This window comes from Artemia sp. Qi Xiang Cuo, chromosome 17 (genome assembly GCF_049724085.1).
Source record: "Artemia sp. Qi Xiang Cuo chromosome 17, ASM4972408v1, whole genome shotgun sequence".
NCBI lineage: Eukaryota > Metazoa > Arthropoda > Branchiopoda > Anostraca > Artemiidae > Artemia > Artemia sp. Qi Xiang Cuo.
Genome location: NC_142810.1, coordinates 39,045,678 through 39,066,675, shown reverse-complemented (window position 1 = coordinate 39,066,675; position 20,998 = coordinate 39,045,678). Strand labels below are relative to the sequence as shown.

At 33.8% G+C, this 20,998-nt stretch overlaps 1 protein-coding gene across 1 annotated transcript in view; it reads left to right on the top strand.

Annotated features, from left to right (window-relative positions):
- Window positions 1-422: 422 nt before the first annotated feature.
- The window catches only part of LOC148942182 (guanylate cyclase 32E-like), a 183,862-nt gene continuing 163,286 nt past the window's right edge, over window positions 423-20,998 (top strand). The window contains exon 1 of the mRNA XM_089103247.1: window positions 423-473. Coding sequence (XP_088959373.1) covers window positions 423-473 — 51 coding nt within the window. The remainder of the gene's footprint in view (window positions 474-20,998) is intronic.

The following is a 20,998-nucleotide window of genomic DNA, read 5'->3' as shown; positions in this document are numbered from 1 at the left end:
AGAAATAAAGTATTTTTATCAGGGACTTTTGATTTTATCTAGGGGTTTTAATGCCTAGGCTATTAGAAATATGGATAGATGGTATCCTAGCTTCAGTAAATTTAGTTTAGGAAAGGATCATAACAACGGTTACAAAGGCATTAACTTGGTTTCTGTAAGAAATAAATTATTCAGCATGATGACAATTATTAGACCAAGAGAAGGTGTAAAAAAAAAAAAAAAAAAAAATTAACAGAAGAAGTACTGTTTAAGAAACGGGAGATGATGTTTTGATCAGATTTTCACTCCTAGATTTAAACTGACAAGTATAACCAGACCACTTTAGTCCTCAGCTTTGTAGAGTGTGAAAAGGCATTTGATTCAGAAGAGCTTTAGTGAAGGTCCTATCCCTGCATGGTATACAAGATAACAGTATTAAAGCAATGAGTGCTATGTACGAGAACAATATTGCTGCACTTAAGGTTGGAAGTGAAGTTAGTTGCTGATTTTGTGTTATGTTGGAAGTGTTCTAGTAGCTGGTTTGGTGTTTGGCTGGAAGTGAGGTTACGAGCTAGTTTGATGTCGAGTTAGAAGTTGAGCAGGGTTGTGTCCTTTTCCGGGTTATATAGAATATTTTGATGTAGGTTGTCCTAAGGAACACTGTAAAGGCTACGGAAGAGCACGGAACTCTCCTAGACTCAGACTTTGCACATGATTTGAGTGTCCTAGTGAAAAACCTTAGCAAAATGAATGAATTCTTAGAGGTCTTGAGGGTTCAGAGTGCAAAAATAGTTTTGAAAATTAATGCTAAGAAATCACCTAGATTTGTTGGGTAACGAGAAGATCAGTCTAGTAGATAACTTCACTTATATAGGTAGTATTATTAGTAAACGTGTTGGATTCAGTGAAGATGGAAAAAGTAGAAAAGCCGAGGAATTTTTACACTCAAGCTATTATTTCATAGTTTGAAAGGTCTGGAAGAATAAAAAGATAAGTCTGCGAACCAAGATTTGAATATTAGAATCTACAATAGTAGTATAGCTATTATATAAGGTAGCGCACAGTCCCCCCATATAGCTATAATATAAGGTAGCGCACAGTCCAACCATATAGCTATAATATAAGGTAGCGCACAGTCCCCACATATAGCTATAATGATAAGTAGCGCACAGTACACCCGCCAATACAAGCAGATAGTGTAATGACCGGATTCAACCACCATAAAAATTCGTGTTGTTGTTTCTGTTCAAAGTGCGTGATGTTTTCATGGTAGTGATTCGTTTGCTATGTATGAAATTGTGAAATTCTGTCTGTAAATTAATTTGTATAATTAATTTACATAAATTAATTTATTATTAATTAATTTACATAATTACATTAATTTTTTTTTTTTTTTTTAAAAGTTTTTTTTAACTTTTTTTTACATGTCTTCGAATGAGATGAAACATACTTAAATTCAGTAGTGTTTTGTCGTGGCTTACCTTGTAACAGTTACATTCTCTTGATTTTTCAAAGTTCATTTTGGATTTCTTTCGTTGAAATGTAAGAGTTGGAATATTTCAGTAGTGTTTTGTCGTGGTTTACCTTGTCACAGTTACATTCTCTTGATTTTTCAAAGTTCATTTTTGATTTCTTTCATTGAAATGCAAGAGTTGGATTATTTCAGTAGTGTTTTGTCGTGGTTTACCTTGCCATAGTTACATTCTCTTGATTTTTCAAAGTTCATTTTGAGTTTCATTCATTGAAATTTAAGAGTTAGAATATTTCAGTAGTGTCTTGTCGTGGTTTATCTTGTCAAAGTTACATTCTCTTAATTTTTCAAAATTCATTTTTAATTTATGTAATTGAAATGAAAGAGTTGGACTATTTCAGTAGTGTTTTGTTGTGCTTTACCTTGTCACAGTTACATTCTTTTGATTTTTCAAAGTTCATTTTGAATTTCTTTCGTTGAAATGCAAGAGTTGGAATATTTCAGTAGTGTTTTGTCGTGATTTACCTTGTCACAGTTACATTCTCTTGATTTTTCAAAGTTCATTTTGAATCTCTTTCCTTGAAATGCAAGAGTTGGATTATTTCAGTAGTGTTTTGTCGTGGTCTACCTTGTCAGAGTTACAATTTCTTGATTTTTCAAAGTTCATTTTGAATTTATTTCATTGAAATGTATGAGTCGGAATATTTCAGTAGTTTTTTTTCGTATTTTACCTCTACACACCTAAATTATCTTGATTTTTCAAAGTTAATTTTTGGTTTCTTTAAGTTTATAGCAAGAGTTGTAATATTTAAGTAGTGTTTTGTCTTGTTTTACCTTGTCACAGTTACATTCTCTTTATTTTTCAAAGTTAATTTTGAATTTCTTTCATGAAATGCAAGAGTTGGAATATTTCAGTAGTGTTTTGTTGTGGTTTACCTTGTCACAGTTACATTCTCTTGATTTTTCAAAGTTCATTTTGGATTTCTTTCGTTGAAATGCAAGAGTTGGAACATTTCAGTAGTGTTTTTGTCATGGTTTACCTTGTCACAGTTACAATCTCTTAATTTTTCAAAGTTCATTTTGAATTTCTTTCGTTGAAATGCAAGAGTTGGAATATTTAAGTAGTGTTTTTCGTGGTTTACCTTGTCACAGTTACATTGTCTTGATTTTTCAAAGTTCATTTTGGATTTCTTTCATTGAAATGCAAGAGTTGGAATATTTCAGTAGTGTTTTGTCGTGGTTTACCTTGTCACAGTTACATTCTCTTGAATTTTCAAAGTTAATTTTGGATTTTTTTCGTTGAAATGCAAGAGTTGGAATACTTCAGTAGTGTCTTGTTGTGCTTTACCTTGTCAAAGTTACATTCTCTTAATTTTTCAATTCATTTTGGATTTCTTTCGTTGAAATGCAAGAGTTGGAATATTTCAGTAGTGCTTTGTCGTGGTTTACCTTGCCACAGTTACATTCTCTTGATTTTTCAAAGTTCATTTTGGATTTCTTTCATTGAAATGCAAGAGTTGGAATATTTCAGTAGTGTTTTGTCGTGGTTTACCTTGTCACAGTTACATTCTTTTGATTTTGCAAAGTTCATTTTGAATTTCTTTCATTGAAATGCAAGAGTTGGATTATTTCAGTAGTGTTTTGTCGTGGTTTACCTTGTCAAAGTTACATTCTCTTGATTTTTCAAAGTTCATTTTGGATTTTTACATTCTCTTGATTTTTCAAAGTTCATTATGAATTTCTTTCTTTGAAATGCAAGAGTTGGAATATTTCAGTAGTGTCTTGTTGTGCTTTACCTTGTCACTGTTACATTCTCTTGATTTTTCAAAGTTCATTTTGGATTTCTTTCGTTGAAATGAAAGAGATGGAATATTTCAGTAGTGTTTTGTTGTGGTTTACCTTGTCACAGTTACATTCTCTTGATTTTTCAAAGAATTTCTTTCGTGAAATGCAAGAGTTGGAATATTTCAGTAGTGTTTTGGCATGTTTTACCTTTTCACAGTTACATTCTCTTGATATTTCAAAGTTCATTTTTTATTTCTTTCGTTGAAATGCAAGAGTTGGAATATTTCAGTAGTGTTTTGTCGTGTATTACCTTGTCACAGTTACATTCTCTTGATTTTTCAAAGTTCATTTTGGATTTCTTTCGTTGAAATGCAAGAGTTGGAATATTTCAGTAGTGTTTTTGTCGTTGTTTACCTTGTCACAGTTACATTTTCATGATTTTTCATTTTCATTTTGAATTTCTTTCGTTGAAATGCAAGAGTTGGAATATTTCAGTAGTGTTTTGTTGTGGTTTACCTCTTCGCAGTTAGATTCTCTTAATTTTTCAAAGTTTATTTTGGATTTACTTCGTTGAAATGCAAGAGTTGGAATATTTCAGTAGTGTTTTGTCATGGTTTACCTTGTCACAGTTACATTCTCTTGATTTTTCAAAGTTCATTTTGAATTTCTTTCGTTTAAATGCAAGAGTTGGAATATTTAAGTAGTGTTTTATTGTGGTTTACCTTGTCACAGTTACATTCTCTTGATTTTTTCAAAGTTCCTTTTGAATTTCTTTCGTTGAAATGAAAGAGTTGGAATATTTCAGTAGTATCTTGTCATGGTTTACCTTGTCACAGTTATATTCACTTGATTTTTCAAAGTTCATTTTGAATTTCTTTCGGTGAAATGCAAAAGTTGGAATATTTCAGTAGTGTTTTGTTGTGCTTTACCTTGTCAAAGTTACATTCTCTTGTTTTTTCAAAGTTCATTTTGGATTTCTTTTATTGAAGTGCAACAGTTAGAATATTTTAGTAGTGTCTTGTTGGTGTTTACCCTGTCATTGCTACATTTTCTTGATTTTTAAAAGTTCCTTTTGGATTTCTTTCCTTAAAATGTAAGAGTTGCAATATTTAAGTAGTGTTTTTGTCGTGGTTTACCTTGTCAATGTTACATTATATTAATATTTATAAGTTCATTTTGAATTTGTTTCGTGAAATGCAAGAGATGGAATATTTCAGTAGTGTTTTGTCGTGGTTTACCTTGTCACAGTTACATTCTCTTAATTTTTCAAAGTTAATTTTGAATTTCTTTCTTTGAAATGCAATCGTTGGAATATTTCAACAAACATCCACCCAGACACATAGGCAAGGAGAGCGAGAGTGACAAAAACACATATAAATATATAGATTCAGACATACAAAGAACAATCATAGGCATTCAGATAGGCGAACACCCGCCCAGACACATAATTAGAGGAAGTGAAAGAGACAAAAATACATATCAATATATAGATTCTGACATACAAATCGACAAAGACAGGCATTGAGATAAGCAAACATCCGCCCAGACACATAAGCAGCGAGAGTGAGAGAGACAGAAACACATGCAAATATATTGATTATGAAATACAAACCGACAAAGACATGCATTGAGATAGGCAAACATCCACCCAGACACATAAGCAGAGGAAGTGAGAGAGACAAAAACACATATAAATGTAAGGATTCTGACAAACAAACCAACACACACAGGCATTGAGATAGGCAAACATCTGCCCAGACACATAAGCAGAGGAAGTGAGGGAGACAAAAACACATATAAATATATGGATTCAGGCATACAAACCGACAGAGACAGGTACTGAGATAAGCAAACACCCACCCAGACACATTAGCAGAGGAAGTGAGAGAGACAAAAACACATCTAAATGTAAGGATTCTGACATACAAAGTAACAATCACAGGCATTGAGATAGGCAAACATCCGCCCAGACACATAGGCAAGGAGAGTGAGAGAGACAAAAACAAATATAGATATATAGATTCAGGCATACAAACTGACCGAGACAGGCACTGAGATAAGCAAACACCCACCCAGACACATATGCAGAGAAAGTGAGAGACAAAAACACATATAAATGTAAGGATTCTGACATACAAAGAAACAATCACCATCATTGAGATAGACAAACATCCACCTAGACACATATGCAAGGAGAGCGAGAGTGACAAAAACAAATATAAATATATAGATTTAGACATACAAAGGAACAATCACAGGCATTGAGATAGACAAACACCCGCCCAGACACATAAGTAGAGGAAGTGAAAGAGACAAAAACACATATTAATATATAGATTCTGACATACAAATCGACAAAGACAGTCACTGAGATAAGCAAACATCCGCCCGGATACATAGGCAAGGAGAGTGAGAGAGACAAAAACACATATAAATATATGGATTCTGACATACAAACCGAAAAAACAGGCATTGAGATAAGCAAACATCGGCCCAGACACATCAGTAGATGAAGTGAGAGAGACAAAAACACCTATAAATATATAAATTCTGACATATAAAACGACAAAGACAGGGATTGAGATAAACAAACATCCGCCCAGATACAAAGGAAAGGAGAGTGAGAGAGAAAAAAACACATGCAAATATATTGATTCAGACATACAAACCAACATATACAGGCATTGAGATAGGCAAACACCCGCCCAAACACATAAGTAGAGGAAGTGATGGAGACAAAAACACGTATAAATATATGGATTCTAACATACAAACTGACAAAGAGATAGGTAACCACCCGCCCAACCTCAAAAGCAGAGGAAGTGGGGGAGATAAAAACACACATTAATGTATGGATTCTGACACACAAACCAACAAAGACAGGCATTGAGATAGGCAAACACCCGCCCACACAAATAAGCAGAGGAAGTGAGGGAAACAAAGACACATATAAATATATGGATTCAGACATATAAACCGACATAGACAGGCACTTAGATAAGCAAACATCCTCCCATTCACATAAGCAGAGTAAGTGAGAGAGACAAAAACACATATAAATATATGGATTCTGACATACAAAGTAACAATCACAGGCATTGAGATAGGCAAACATCCACCCAGACAAATAAGCAGAGGAAGTGAGAGAGACAAAAACACTAATAAATATATGGATTCCCTCATACAAACCAACAAAGACAGACACTGAGATAAGCAAAAATCCGCCCAGACACATAGGCCCAGAGAGTGAGAGAGACGAAAACCCATGCAAATATATAGATTCAGACATACAAAACAACAATGACAGGCTTAGAGATAGGCAAACACCCGCCCAGACACATAAGCGGAGGAAGTGAGAGAGAGAGACAAAAAAAAACACATATAAATATATGGATTCTGACATACAAATCAACAATGACAGGCATTTAGATAGGCAAACTCTCGCTCAGGCGCACAGTCATAAGGAGAGAGATATCCAAAAAGTTGGGTTGATCTAGGTTCACTTAGAGTTGCGCGCCCCGCTAAGTGAACCTAGATCAACCCAACTTTTTGGATATCTCTCTCCTTATGACTGTGCGTCTGAGCGAGAGTTTTCCTATCTCAATGCCTGTCATTGTTGGTTTGTATGTCAGGATCCATTAATTTATATGTGTTTTTTTTCTCTCTCTCACTTCCTCCGCTTATGTGTCTGGGTGGGTGTTTGCCTATCTCTAAGCCTGTCATTGTTGTTTTGTATGTCTGAATCTATATATTTGCATGGGTTTTCGTCTCTCTCACTCTCTGGGCCTATGTGTCTGGGCTGATTTTTGCTTATCTCAGTGTCTGTCTTTGTTGGTTTGTATGTGGGAATCCATTTATTTATTAGTGTTTTTGTCTCTCTCACTTCCTCTGCTTATTTGTCTGGGTGGATGTTTGTCTGTCTCAATGCCTGTGATTGTTTCTTTGTATGTCAGAATCCTTACATTTATATGTGTTTTTGTCTCTCTCACTTCCTCTGCTTATATGTCTGGGGGGGTGTTTGCCTATCTCAGTGCCTGTCTCTGTCGGTTTGTATGGCTGAATCCATATATTTATATGTGTTTTTGTCTCCCTCACTTCCTCTTCTTATGTGTCTCGGTGGTTGTTTGCCTATCTCAATGCCTGTCTTCGTTGGTTTGTTTGCCAGAATCCTTAAATTTATATTTGTTTTCATCCCTCCCACTTCTTCTGTCTATGTGGTTGGGTGGATGTTTGGCTATTTCAATGTCAGTTTGTATGTCAAAATCCATATTTTTATCCGTGTTTTGTCTCCCTCACTTAATCTGCTTATGTGTCTGGGCGGGTGTTTGTCTATCTCAATGCCTGTCTCTGTCGGTTTGTATGTCTGAATCAATATATTTACATGTGTTTTTGTCTCTCTCACTCTCCCTGCCTGTGTGTCTAGGTGGATGTTTGCTTATCTCAATGCCTGTCTTTGTTTATTTGTATGTCAGAATCTATATATTTATAGATGTTTTTGTCTCTCTCACTTCCTCTGCTTATGTGTCTGGGCGGATGTTTGACTATCTCAATGCCTGTTTTGTTGGTTTGTATGTCAGAATCCATATATTTATATGTGTTTTTTGTCTCCCTCACTTCCTCTGCTTATGTGTCTGGGTGGGTTGCCTGAATCAATATATTTGCATGTGTTTTTGTCTCTCTCACTCTCCGTGCCTATGTATCTGGGCGGATGTTTGCTTATCTCAGTGGCTGTCTTTGTCGATTTGTATGTCAGAATCTATATATTTATATGTGTTTTTGTCTCTTTCACTTCCTCTACTTATGTGTCTGGGCGGGTGTTCGCCTATCTCAATGCCTATGATTGTTCCTTTGTATGTATGAATCTATATATTTATATGTTTTTTTTTCACTCTCGCTCTCCTTGCCTTTGTGTCTAGGCGGATGTTTGTCTATCTTAATGATGGTGATTGTTGCTTTGTATGTCAGAATCCTCACATTTATATGTGTTTTTGTCTCTCTCACTTTCTCTGCTTATGTGTCTGGGCAGGTGTTTGCTTATCTCAGTGCCAGTCTTTGTCAGCTTGTATGTCTGAATCCATGTATTTATATGTGTTTTTGTCTCTCTCACTCTCCTTGCCTATGTGTCTGGGCGGATGTTTGCCTATCTCAATGCCTGTGATTGCTGCTTTGTATGTCAGAATCCTTACATTTATATGTGTTTTTGTCTCTCTCACTTCCTCTGCTTATGTGTCTGGGTGGGTGTTTGCTTGTCTCATTCCCTGTCTCTGTCGGTTTGTATGCCTGAATCCATATATTTATATGTGTTTTTGTCTCCCTCACTTTCTCTGCTTATGTGTCTGGGCACGTTTTTGCCTATGTCAATGCCTGTCTTTGTTGGTTTGTGTGTCAGAATCTTTACATTTATATGTGTTTTTGTCTTTCTCACTTCCTCTGCTTATGTGTCTGGGCGGATGTTTGCCTATCTCAATGCATGTCTTTGTCGGTTTGTATTTCAGAATCAATATATTTGCATGTGTTTCTGTCTCTCTCACTCTCGTTGCTTATGTTTCTGTGCGGATGTTTGCTTATCTCAATGCCTGTCTTTGTCAATTTCTATGTCAGAATCTATATATTTATATGTGTTTTTGTCTCTTTCACTTTCTCTTCTTATGTGTCTGGGCGGGTGTTTGCCTATCTCAATGCCTGTGATTGTTCCTTTGTATGTCTGAATCTATATATTTATATTTGTTTTTGTCACTCTCGCTCTCCTTGCCTATGTGTCTGGGTGGATGTTTGTTGAAATATTCCAACTCTTGCATTTCAACGAAAGAAATTCAAAATGAACTCTGTAAAATTAAGAGAATGTAACTCTGACAAGGTAAACCACGACAAACCACTACTGAAATATTCCAACTCTTGCATTTCACGAAAGAAATTCAAAAAGAACTTTGAAAAATTAAGAGAATGTAACTGTGACAAGGTAAACCACGACAAAAACACTACTGAAATATTCCAACTCTTGCATTTCAATGAAAGAAATCCAAAATGAACTTTGAAAAATCAAGAGAATGTAACTGTGACAAGGTAAACAACGACAAGACACTACTAAAATATTCCAACTCTTGCATTTAAAGGAAAGAAATCCAAAATGAACTTTTAAAAATCAAAAGAATGTAACTGTGACAAGGTAAAGCACAACAAGACATTACTGAAATATTCCAGCTCTGGTTCAACGATGAACTTTGAAAAATCAAGAGAATATAACTGTGACAAGATAAACCATGACAAGACACTACTGAAATATTCCAACTCTTTCATTTCAACGAATGAAATTCAAAAAGAACTTTGAAAAAATCAATAGAATATAACTGTGACAAGGTAAAGCACAACAAAACACTACTCAAATATTCCAACTCTTGCATTTCAACGAAAGAAATTCAAAAAGAACTTTGAAAAAATCAAGAGAATGTAACTGTGACAAGGTAAAGCACAACAAAACACCACTTAAATATTCCAACTCTTGCATTTCAACGAAAGAAATTCAAAATGAACTTTGAAAAATTAAGAAGATGTAACTGTGACAAGGTAAACCATGACAAAACACTACTGAAATATTCCCACTCTTGCATTTCAACGAATGAAATCCAAAATAAACTTTGAAAAATCATGAGAATGTAACTGTGACAAGGTAAACCACGACAAAAACACTACTGAAATATTCCAACTCTTGCATTTCAACGAAAGAAATCCAAAATGAACTTTGAAAAATCAAGAGAATGTAATTGTGACAAGGTAAACCACGGCAAAACACTAGTGAAATATTCCAACTCTTGCATTTCAACAAAAGAAATAAAAAATGAACTTTGAAAAATCAAGAGAATGTAACTGTGACAAGTTAAAACATGCCAAAACACTACTGAAATATTCCAACTCTTGCATTTCACGAAGGAAATTCAAAATGAACTTTGAAAAATCAAGAGAATGTAACAGTGACAAGGTACAGCACAACAAGACATTACTGAAATATTCCAACTCTTGCATTTCAACGAAAGAAATTCAAATGAACTTGGAAAATCAAGAGTATGTAAAAATACAAAATGAACTTTGAAAAATCAAGAGAATGTTACTGTGACAAGGTAAACCACGACAAAACATTACTGAAATAATCCAACTCTTGAATTTCAATGAAAGAAATTCAAAATTAACTTTGAAAAATTAAGAGAATGTAACTGTGACAAGGTAAACCACGACAAAACACTACTGAAATAATCCAACTCTTTCATTTCAACGAAAGAAATCCAAAATAAAATTTGAGAAATCAAGAGAATGTAACAGTGACAAGGTAAATCACAACAAAACACTACTGAAATATTCCAACTCTTGCATTTCAACTAAAGAAATCCAAAATGAACTTTGAAAAATAAAGATAATGTAACTGTGACAATGTAAACCACGACAAAACACTACTTAAATATTCCAATTCTTGCATTTCAATGAATGAAATTCAAAATGAACTTTTAAAAATTAATATAATGTAACTGTGACAAGGTAAACCACAACAAAACAGTACTGAAATATTCCAACTCTTGCATTTCATGAAAGAAATTCAAAAGGAACTTTGAAAAATCATGAGAATGTAACTGTGACAAGGTAAACCACGACAAAAACACTACTGAAATATTCCAACTCTTGCATTTCAACTTAAGAAATCCAAAATTAACTTTGAAAAATCAAGAGAATGTAACTGTGACACGGTAAACCACGACAAAACACTACTGAAATATTCCAACTCTTGCATTTCAGCGAAAGAAATACAAAATGAACTTTGAAAAAACAAGAGAATGTAGCTGTGACAAGGTAAACCACGACAAAACACTACTGAAATAATCCAACTCTTGCATTTCAAGGAAAGAAATCCAAAATGAACTTTTAAAAATCAAGAGAATGTAACTGGGACAAGGTAAATCACGACAAAACACTACTGAAATATTCCAACTCTTGCATTTCCACGAAAAAAATTCAAAATGAACTTTGAAAAATCAAGAGAATGTAACTGTGAAATAGTAAAGCACAACAAAACACTACTGAAATATTCCAACTCTTGCATTTCAACGAAAGACATTCAAAATGAAAAATGAAAAATTAAGCGATTGTCGCTGCAAAATAGTAGGTCACAAAAAAAAACCACTGAAGTAAGCAAAATAATGCAATTCAACGAAATAAATTGAAAATGAACTTTGTAAGATCAAGAGATTTTAACTTTGATAAGATAAACCATGACAATAAACTTTTGAAATATGCAAACTTTTGCATTTCAATTAAAAAAAATCCAAAATGAACTTTTGAAAAATCAAGAGAATGTAACTGTGACAAGGTAAACCACGAGAAAACACTGCTGAAATATTCCAACTCTTGCATTTCTACGAAAGAAATCCAAAAATGAACTTTGAAAAATCAAGAGAATGTAACTGTGTCAAGGTAAACCACAACAAAACACTACTGAAATTAAGTATGTTTCATCTCATTCGAAGACATGTAAAAAAAAGTTAAAAAAAAAACTGTTAAAAAAAAAAAATAATTAATGTAATTATGTAAATTAATTAATAATAAATTAATTTATGTAAATTAATTAAACAAATTAATATACAGACGGAATTTCATACAAAGGAAACGAATCACTACCATGAAAACATCACGCACTTTGAACAGAAACAACAGCACGAATTTTTCATGGTGGCTGAATCCGGTCATTACACTGTCTGCTTGTATTGGCGGGTGTACTGTGCGCTACTTATTATTATAGCTATATGTGGGGACTGTGCGCTACCTTACATTATAGCTATATGGTGGGACTGTGCGCTACCTTATATTATAGCTATATGGGGGGACTTTGCGCCACCTTATATTATAGCTATACTACTTACAATAATGACAGTGTTCAAGTATAGTTCGGAAATGTGGGGATTTCAAAAGGAAGAAGAAGATTTATTAAATGTTTTTCAGAAGAAATTCCTTCGGATAGTTTTGTGCACCCGTTTGACTGACCGTAGGTGAAACAGAAAGGTTGAGAAGATAGGACATGTTTTACAGATGAAGGATGATAGGTTGCCAAAGATTGTTCTTTTAGGCCATGTGCTTTAGGGGCAATTTTCATCTTAGACCAAACGAAAATCCGGTCGTTGCTGAATGGGGTGGGAAGAGACCACAAGGAAGGATTTATTTAAGGAGGTAAAGAGTGAAGCTTTGAATAGATTGGGGTTGATGGGGTGCATGCACAATTGCATTGGCCTCGGGTGGCTCAGTGCCGCAGTGAGTTCGTAGTAGTAGTAGTACTAATCGGATAATGGCGGCTGAAACTGCTCGTTGATGTAATTCTCAAATACTGCTATCCGCAGTAAATTTTTCTATTCAATCCTAAAGTTAGCCTTTCAATATGTTCTCTTAACAACAAGAACTATTAGAGAATAATTGGAGGCGAGAACAGTTGCCCCGTAGATTTAGAAAAATATATTTTCTTGTTGATTTCTTTAAAAAAAAAAAAAAGTTCTCTGGTCCTAGATTTTGAAAAACATTTTTTGTGGTATCTTCATGAATTTGTTTTTGTAAATCCTTGCCCACCCCTAGAATTGCCGTAAATAGGTACCCCATTCTGATAGAGGTTACCTCTGGTCTCTTTCTGTCATAAATCTAAATGAATCCCAAGAGCAAATTGGATAGACGTGACAGTAAATTAAGAAATCAATTTTAAAATGATTTTCTTTGTCTTTTTTTGTTTCGAAGAATATTTTTTTTTAATTCAAAGATCTTTCTCATCTTTTCAGGTCAGTTTTCTCAGAAGAATTCTGTTTTTTTTTGGCTTAAAAAAGGTTTGTTTTTTTTCGTCTTCTTTGTTATTTTTTTTTAAGCTACTAGCGTCGAAAAGGTTTTAGTCCAGATCTTTGGCGAAAAATTTGCGCTTTTCTAAGATTTTCACCGACTGTAAAGTTTCCACTCACAATTTTGCTGGCTGACAGATTTGGGATATTTCATTGCAAGTAATACAGCAGCAATAAAAGAACTTTATCGGCTATTTTATTCTAGAGATCTGCATTATGTATAAGCCAAACTAAAAAAAATCTTCTAATTTGTTTTAAGCATTCTCATAGTGAAATCACTTTCTATTTTCAATTTGTCTCAAATTTCGTTTTGCATTATTTTTGTATTTCATTTGTTGTAAAATTTTTATGCTGATATACTGAGAATTCATCAACTCAACACCCTTGATATGTTTTACCACTTTTGCATTAAAGGGTTTCAATACCTTTTCCACAAAGATAGCTCTGCTGAAACTTTTCAAAAATCAAACCTGGCATGAGTTATTTGTAACAGGAAAATACTTTAATCCTTTGGGGGAAGTCCCAGGCATAAGCAATTTCCTTACAGGTGCGATGACACTTAAAAGTTTCTCTGGAGAAAAGACAAATTCATGAATATGAAAGCTTCCAATTCCATTCCACCCACGGACTATATGTTATATTGCTTCATTATCTGACTAATATCGTAAGTTTTCCAATAAATAGCTGTCTGTAGACAACGATTGTTTTCTGGAAATTCTTAGAACTATAAACTAAAACATGACGGTAACATTTCAAATTCAGTTGTAGCATTTATTTCTTATGAAACGAAAGTTTACACAGAGCTACTTTAATTGAAACAACTAAATAAAATTTATGTTGCTCAAAATTTATAAAGTAGAATTTGTTTCCCATGTAGAATGTTTCTACTGAGAGTTCAAAATTGGGTATAATTCTTGTTTGGCAGCAAGTTGTTTTACATAATCTTAAACATTTCTTTTAAAAGTGAAAAGAAATAAGGAAGTCCAAAAGAAGAAATGACATAGCAATAATAACAATGTATAATATAAAGTTAACTGGCAATAGCATAAATCAACATTACAGGAATAATGGTAATACCCGAGATGAAAAAAGATCCATAGAAGATACCTGATAAGTAAGCTCTGCTTGAACAATCTTTAATCGAACCAATAATTCTTTCTCATTTTTTTTCAATTGACGGTAATAAAGTTAAGATGTTTGATTGGATCTTTTTTAACTTTAAGCTCCCTAGACTTTCGGCTGATATACCAAATTCAAAAAGACCCTCATTCCAAGCCGACGGATCGGACAAACCCCCGTTTCCAAGGACGTAGGATTGCAATACCAGCGTGCTACTCACTTGGCAAGGGTAGCTTAATGCAACATGACTTATTTAAAAATTGGTATTAACTTGCTTTCAATAAAAGTTTAATCTAATGTAACGGAAATATTAATAGAAAAGATGAGACCTATACAGCAAAAGTTTTTGCATATTTATGGTATGTTTTGGCGTTAGCTCTGATTCCTCTAGGCCTATCTTGAGAGCCAGAATGAGAATTTCCATTGTTGTATTCCTGTCTCTTTTAGCATTTATGGTTCAAATTCTGCAAAATCTTATCGTTTAGAAGAGCACCAAGCTCTTTCTCCATCCCCATCTATTCAAAGCCTCCCTCTTTACACCCTCCCAAGAAGTACCAGTTCCCCTTAAACCAATTCTTATTATTTTCTCTTATCCCTTTCAGGGATGATATGCTTTTCGTTTAGCCCTAGACGGTTGGCCGAAAAGAACAATCTTTGGCAATTTGACATCTTTCATCCGCAGAAGGTCACTTAACACTTTCAACCTTTCTCTTATTATAGCCTTAGAAAGTAGTAGAACCCTATCAGAAGGTCCGAACAGTACAAAATTCGGTTATCAAAAGAACGTATCTCCGATCAGTACACCAAATAAGGGCATAGCCTCCCTAGGGAGAAAGATTGTGTAATCGGTCAATGACCTCTTCCTTCAAGGTCGATTTATTTGATGTTTCTATGTGTAATAACTCCGGGACGAAGGTTGCACATGCGCTTGATGTTTTTCATGGTTTTCAACATCAAATTATGGATGTTTTATGGTTTTTGTCAGTGAGAATGAAAAAACAGGAATTTTCTCACTTGGAAAAACAGGAACTTTCTCACTTGGAAAACCATAAACCACGTGGTCCTGTCACGAGTAGCACCTGTGAACTTGATTTACATAATTCCTAGGGGAAATTATTGATTCACGAAGGGGAGAATTAAGAAACATTAAGGCTTCTTTAATCTTAGGTCTGAGGGATAAACGTTCTTTAGGTCAGAGAGAAAAATTAATATTCTATTTTTAAATAGGGCTTCATCGATCTTTAGTGTCAGGAATTATAATTGACATCACTTGTTATCTTTGAATTATGCGGGAGTCTAAAGAGATAGAAATTCTATTTTTAAATACGGCTTCACGGAGCTTTAAGTCGGAGAGATAAATTGATTTTCTAACGAAACCCTAATAGTTTAGCTAGGAACATTTATGAGATGAAGAGATTAACGTAGGAAAGGGTTTCCTAGAAATTTGAAATGCGTTAGCGCAGAGATGCCAAACAAAAGGAACACACAGAAATTACTTTTAGGGGATTATTTGGGCGAAACGGTTTTAGACAGCTTATGGGATTATTTCGGCGAAACAGTTAGAGACATTTTGAAAGAAGATTTAAGGAAAGGTTTTAGAAGAGAATTTGAGGGTGAAACTCTGTGGTCGTTATAATACACAAGTTCCATGTGAACAGTGTTGTGAGGTCCTCTACCCCAACCCCAAAGGGTTCCGATCCCCCACCACAACCCCGAAGGAAGCCCCCGGTACTCAAAGGCCCCCCAAGCTCCCATAGAGCCCCAACCCCCCAAACGCCCACCTCAGACCCTCAAAGACCCTCCTCTGGTCCTCAAAGGGCCCCCGGACCCCCAAAGGGCACTCCGGACCCCAAAGGCCCTCCCCCCGGTCCTCAAAGGTCCCTCGGGCTCCCAAAGAGCCACCGGCGCCCCCAAAGGCCCACCCAGACCCCCAAAGGCCATCCCCGGGCCCCCCAAAGGCCCATCGAGCTCCCAAAAGACCAACGGGGTCCCAAAGGCCCTACACCGGTCCCCAAATGTCCCCCAGGCCCCCAACTGTCCCCCGGACCCCCAAAGGCCCTCCCCCGGCCCCCAAAGGGCCAACCGGCTCCCAAAGGACCAATCGATCCTCAAGTGTCCCCCAGACTCCCAAAGGCCCCCCTGTGCCCCAAAGGCCCTCCCCCGGTCCCCAAAGGCCCCCCGGGCCAGAGAAGCGCCGCCGGGATGCGCCGTGGGCCAGGAAAGTGCCGCAGGATGCGCCGCAGGGATGCGCCGCGGGTCAGGAAAGCGCCGCGGGGGATGCGCCAGTTCATTTTGAATTTCTTTCGTTGAAATGCAAGAGTTGGAATATTTCAGTAGTGTTTGGTTGTGGTTTACCTTGTCACAGTTACATTTTTCTGATTTTTCAAAGTTTATTTTGAATTTTTTTCGTTGAAATGCAAGAGTTGGAATATTTCAGTAGTGTTTGGTTGTAGTTTACCTTGTCACAGTTACAGTTTCTTAATTTTTCAAAGTTCATTTTGAATTTCTTTCGTTGAAATGCAAGAGTTGGAATATTTCAGTAGTGTTTGGTTGTGGTTCACCTTGTCACAGTTACATTTTCTTGATTTTTCAAAGTTCATTTTGAATTTCTTTGTTGAAATGCAAGAGTTGGAATATTTCAGTAGTGTTTGGGTGTGGTTCACCTTGTCACAGTTACATTCTCTTGATTTTTCAAAGTTCATTTTTGAATTTCTTTCGTTGAAATGCAAGAGTAGGAATATTTCAGTAGTGTTTTGTCGTGGTTTACCTTGTCACAGTTACATTCTAATAATTTTTCAATGCTCTTTTTGTAGTTATATCGATTATTTGAACGTGTTGTATTATTTTAGTTGTGTTTGGTTTTTGTTTACCGTGTCACATTTTAATCCTCTTTTCTTTTCAAAGTTCATCGTTATGTTAGTTAAGTGACAATCAAGATTGGTACTATTTCAGTAGTTTTTGGTATTTGTTTACACTGTCACAGTTACATATTCTTAAATTTTCAAAGTTAATTTTGAATTTCTGTATTTGAAATGCAAGAGTTTTAATATGTCAGTAGTGTTTAATTGTTGTTTACATTGTCACAGTTACATTTTCTTGATTTTTCAAAGTTCATTTTGAATTTCTTTCATTGAAATGCAAGAGTTGGAATATTTAAGTAGTGTTTTGTTGTGGTTTACCTTGTCACAGTTACATTTTCTTGATTTTTCAAAGTTAATTTTGAATTTATTTCGTTTAAATGCAAGAGTTGAAATATTTCATTATTGTTTGGTTTTGGTTTAACGTGTCACAATTACATTTTCTTGATTTTTCAAAGTTCATTTTGAATTTCTATCGCTGAAATGCAAGAGATGGAATATTTCAGTAGTGTTTGGTTGTGGTTTACCTTGTCACAGTTATATTTTCTTGATTTTTAAAAGTTCATTCTGAATTTCTTTCTTTGTAGAGAATGAGTTGGAATATTTCAGTTGTGTTTCGTTGTGGTTTACCTTGTCACAGTTACATTTTCTTGATTTTTCAAAGTTCATTTTGAATTTCTTTCGTTGAAATGCAAGAGTTGGAATATTTCAGTAGTGTTTGGTTGTGGTTTACCTTATAATAGATACCTTTTCTTGAATTTTCAAAGTTCATTTTGAATTTATTTCGTTGAAATGCAAGAGTTGGACTATTTCAGTAGTGTTTGGTTGTGGTTTACCTTGTCACAGTTACATTTTCTTGATTTTTCAAAGTTCATTTAGAATTTCTTTCTTTGAAATTCAAGATTTTTAATATTTCAGTAGTGTTTGGTTTTGTTTTACCTTGTCACAGTTACATTTTCTTGATTTTTCAAAGTTCATTTTGAATTTCTTTCGTTGAAATGCAAGAGTTGGAATATTTCAGTAGTGTTTGGATGGGGTTTACCTTGTCACAGTTACATTTTCTTGATTTTTCAAAGTTCATTTTGAATTTCTTTCGTTGAAATGCAAGAGTTGGAATATTTCAGTAGTGTTTAGTTGTGGTTTACCGTGTCACAGTTACATATTCATGATTTTTCAAAGTTCATTTAGAATTTCTTTCGATGTAATGCAAGATTTGGAATATTTAAGTAGTGTTTGGTTTTGTTTTACATTGTCACAATTACATTTTCTTGATTTTTCAAAGTTTATTTTGGATTTCTTTCGTTGAAATGCAAGAGTTGGAATATTTCAGTAGTGTTTGGTTGTGGTTTACCTTGTCACAGTTACATTTTATTGATATTACAAAGTAAATTAAGAAATTAAAAATTTTAAAAGAAAGACTATGACAATTTAAGAAGTGTGTTGTTGTGGTTTACAGTGTCACAGTTAAATTTTCTTGACTTTTCAAAGTTTATTTTGAATTTCTTTTGTTGTTATGCAAGAGTTGGAATATTTCAGAAGTGTTTGGTTATGGTTTACGTTGTCAAATTTACATTTTTTTGATTTATCAAAGTTCATTTTGAATTTCTTTCGTTTAAATGTAAGAGTTGGAATATTTCAGTAGTGTTTGTTTTTGTTTTAAGTTGTCAAAGTTACATTTTCTTGATTTTTCAAAGTTCATTTTTAGTTTATTTAATTGTAATGTAAGAGTTGAAATATTTCAGTAGTGTTTGGGTGTGGTTTACCTTGTCACAGTTACATTTTCTTGTTTTTTCAAAGTTCATTTTGAATTTCCTTCGCTGAAATGCAAGAGTTTGAATAGTTCAATAGTGTATGATTGTGGTTTACCTTGTCACTGTTACATTTTCTTGATTTTTAAAAATTAATTTTGAATTTTTTTCGTTGAAATGCATGAGCTGGAATATTTCAGTAGTGTTTGGCTGTAGTTTACATTGTCACAGTTACATTTTCTTGATTTTTCAAAGTTCATTTTGAATTTCTATAGATGACATGAAAGAGTTGGAATATTTAAGTAGTGTTTTATTGATGATTCCCTTGTCACAGTTACATTTTCATTATTTTTCAAAGTTCTTTTTGTATTTCTTTAATTTATTTGCTATTGTGGTACTATTTCAGTAGTGTTTTTTTGCTTTTTCAATTGTATAATTTAAATTTTCTTTATTTTTAAAAGTTAAGTTTTTATTTATTTATTTGTTATGAAAGAGTTGGAATATTTAAGTAGTGTTTGATTGTTGTTTACCTTGTCACAGCTACATTTTCTTGATTTTTCAAAGTTCGTTTTGAATTTCTTTCGTCGAAATGCAAGAGTTGGAATAATTCAGTAGTGTTTGATTGTGGTTTAACTTGTCACAGTCACATTTTCTTGATTTTTCAATGTTCATTTTGAATTTCTTTTGTTGAAATGCAAGAGTTTGAATATTTCAGTAGTGTTTGGTTGTGGTTTAACTTGTCACACTTACATTTTATTGATTTTTCAAAGTTCATTCTGAATTTCTTTTTTTGAAATTCAATAGTCGCAATATTTCAGTTGTGTTTGTCTGTTGTTTAACTTGTCTCTTTTTAAGTTTCTTTATTTTAAATTTTTATTTCTGAATTTCTTTATGTTTAATTCAAGTGTTTTACTATTTCAGTAGTGTTTGGTTATGGTTTACCTTGTCAAAGTTACATTTTCTTGATTTTTCAAAGTTCATTTTTAATTTCTTTCTTTGAAATTCAAGAGTTGTAATATTTCTGTAGTGTTTGTTTTTGGTTTACCTAGTCAGAGTTACATTTTATTGATTTTTATTATTAAATTTTGATATTATGTAGATTAAAATCTCGTGTTGTACTATTTCTTTCTTGTTTGTTTGTGTTTTACCCTGTCCCTGTTAAATTTTCTTGATTTTTCAATTTTCTTTTTAAATTCTTTCGTTGAAATGCAAGAGTTTGAATATTTCAGGAGTGTTTGGTTGTGGTTTACCTTGTCACAGTTACATTTTCTTGATTGTTCAAAGTTCCTTTTGAGTTTCTTTCTTTTAAATGCAAGAGTTGGACTATTTCAGTAGTGTTTGGTTGTGGTTTACCTTGTCACATTTAAATTTTCTTGATTTTTCAAAGTTTATTTTGAATTTCATTCGTTGAAATGCAGGAGTTAGAAAATTTCAGTAGTGTTAGGTTGTGATTTACCTTGTCACAGTTACATTTTCTTGATTTTTTTCAAAGTTCATTTTGAATTTCTTTCTTTGAAATGCAAGAGTTGGAATATTTCAGTAGTGTTTGGTTGTGGTTTACCTTGTCACAGTTACATTTTCTTGAATTTTCAATGTTAATTTTGATTTTCTTTCATGGAAATGCAAGAGTTGGTATATTTAAGTAGTGTTTGGTTGTGTTTTACATTGTCACAGGTACATTTTCTTGATTTTTAAAATTTCTTTTGAATTTCTTTCTTTGATATGCAAGAGTTTGAATATTTCTGTAGTTTTTGGTTGTTTTTTACACGTTAAAATGTAATTTTTCTTTATTTTTAAAATTACTTTTGAATTTATTTAGTTGAAATGAAAGAGTTGGAATATTTCAGTAGTGTTTGGTTATGGTGTAACGTGTCACAGTTACATTTTTTTGATTGTTCAAAGTTCATTTTGAGTTTCTTTCGTTGAAATGCAAGAGGTGGACTATTTCAATAGTGTTTGGCCGTGTGTTACCTTGTCACATTTACATTTTATATAATTTTAAAACTTCATTTATATTTTATGTCATTGAAATCAAGAGTTGGAATATTTCAGTAGTGTTTGGTTCTGGTTTACCTTGTCACAGTTACATTTTCTTGATTTTTCAAAGTTCATTTTGAATTTCTTTCGTTGAAATGCAAGAGTTGGAATATTTCAGTAGTGTTTGGTTATGATTTACCTTGTCAC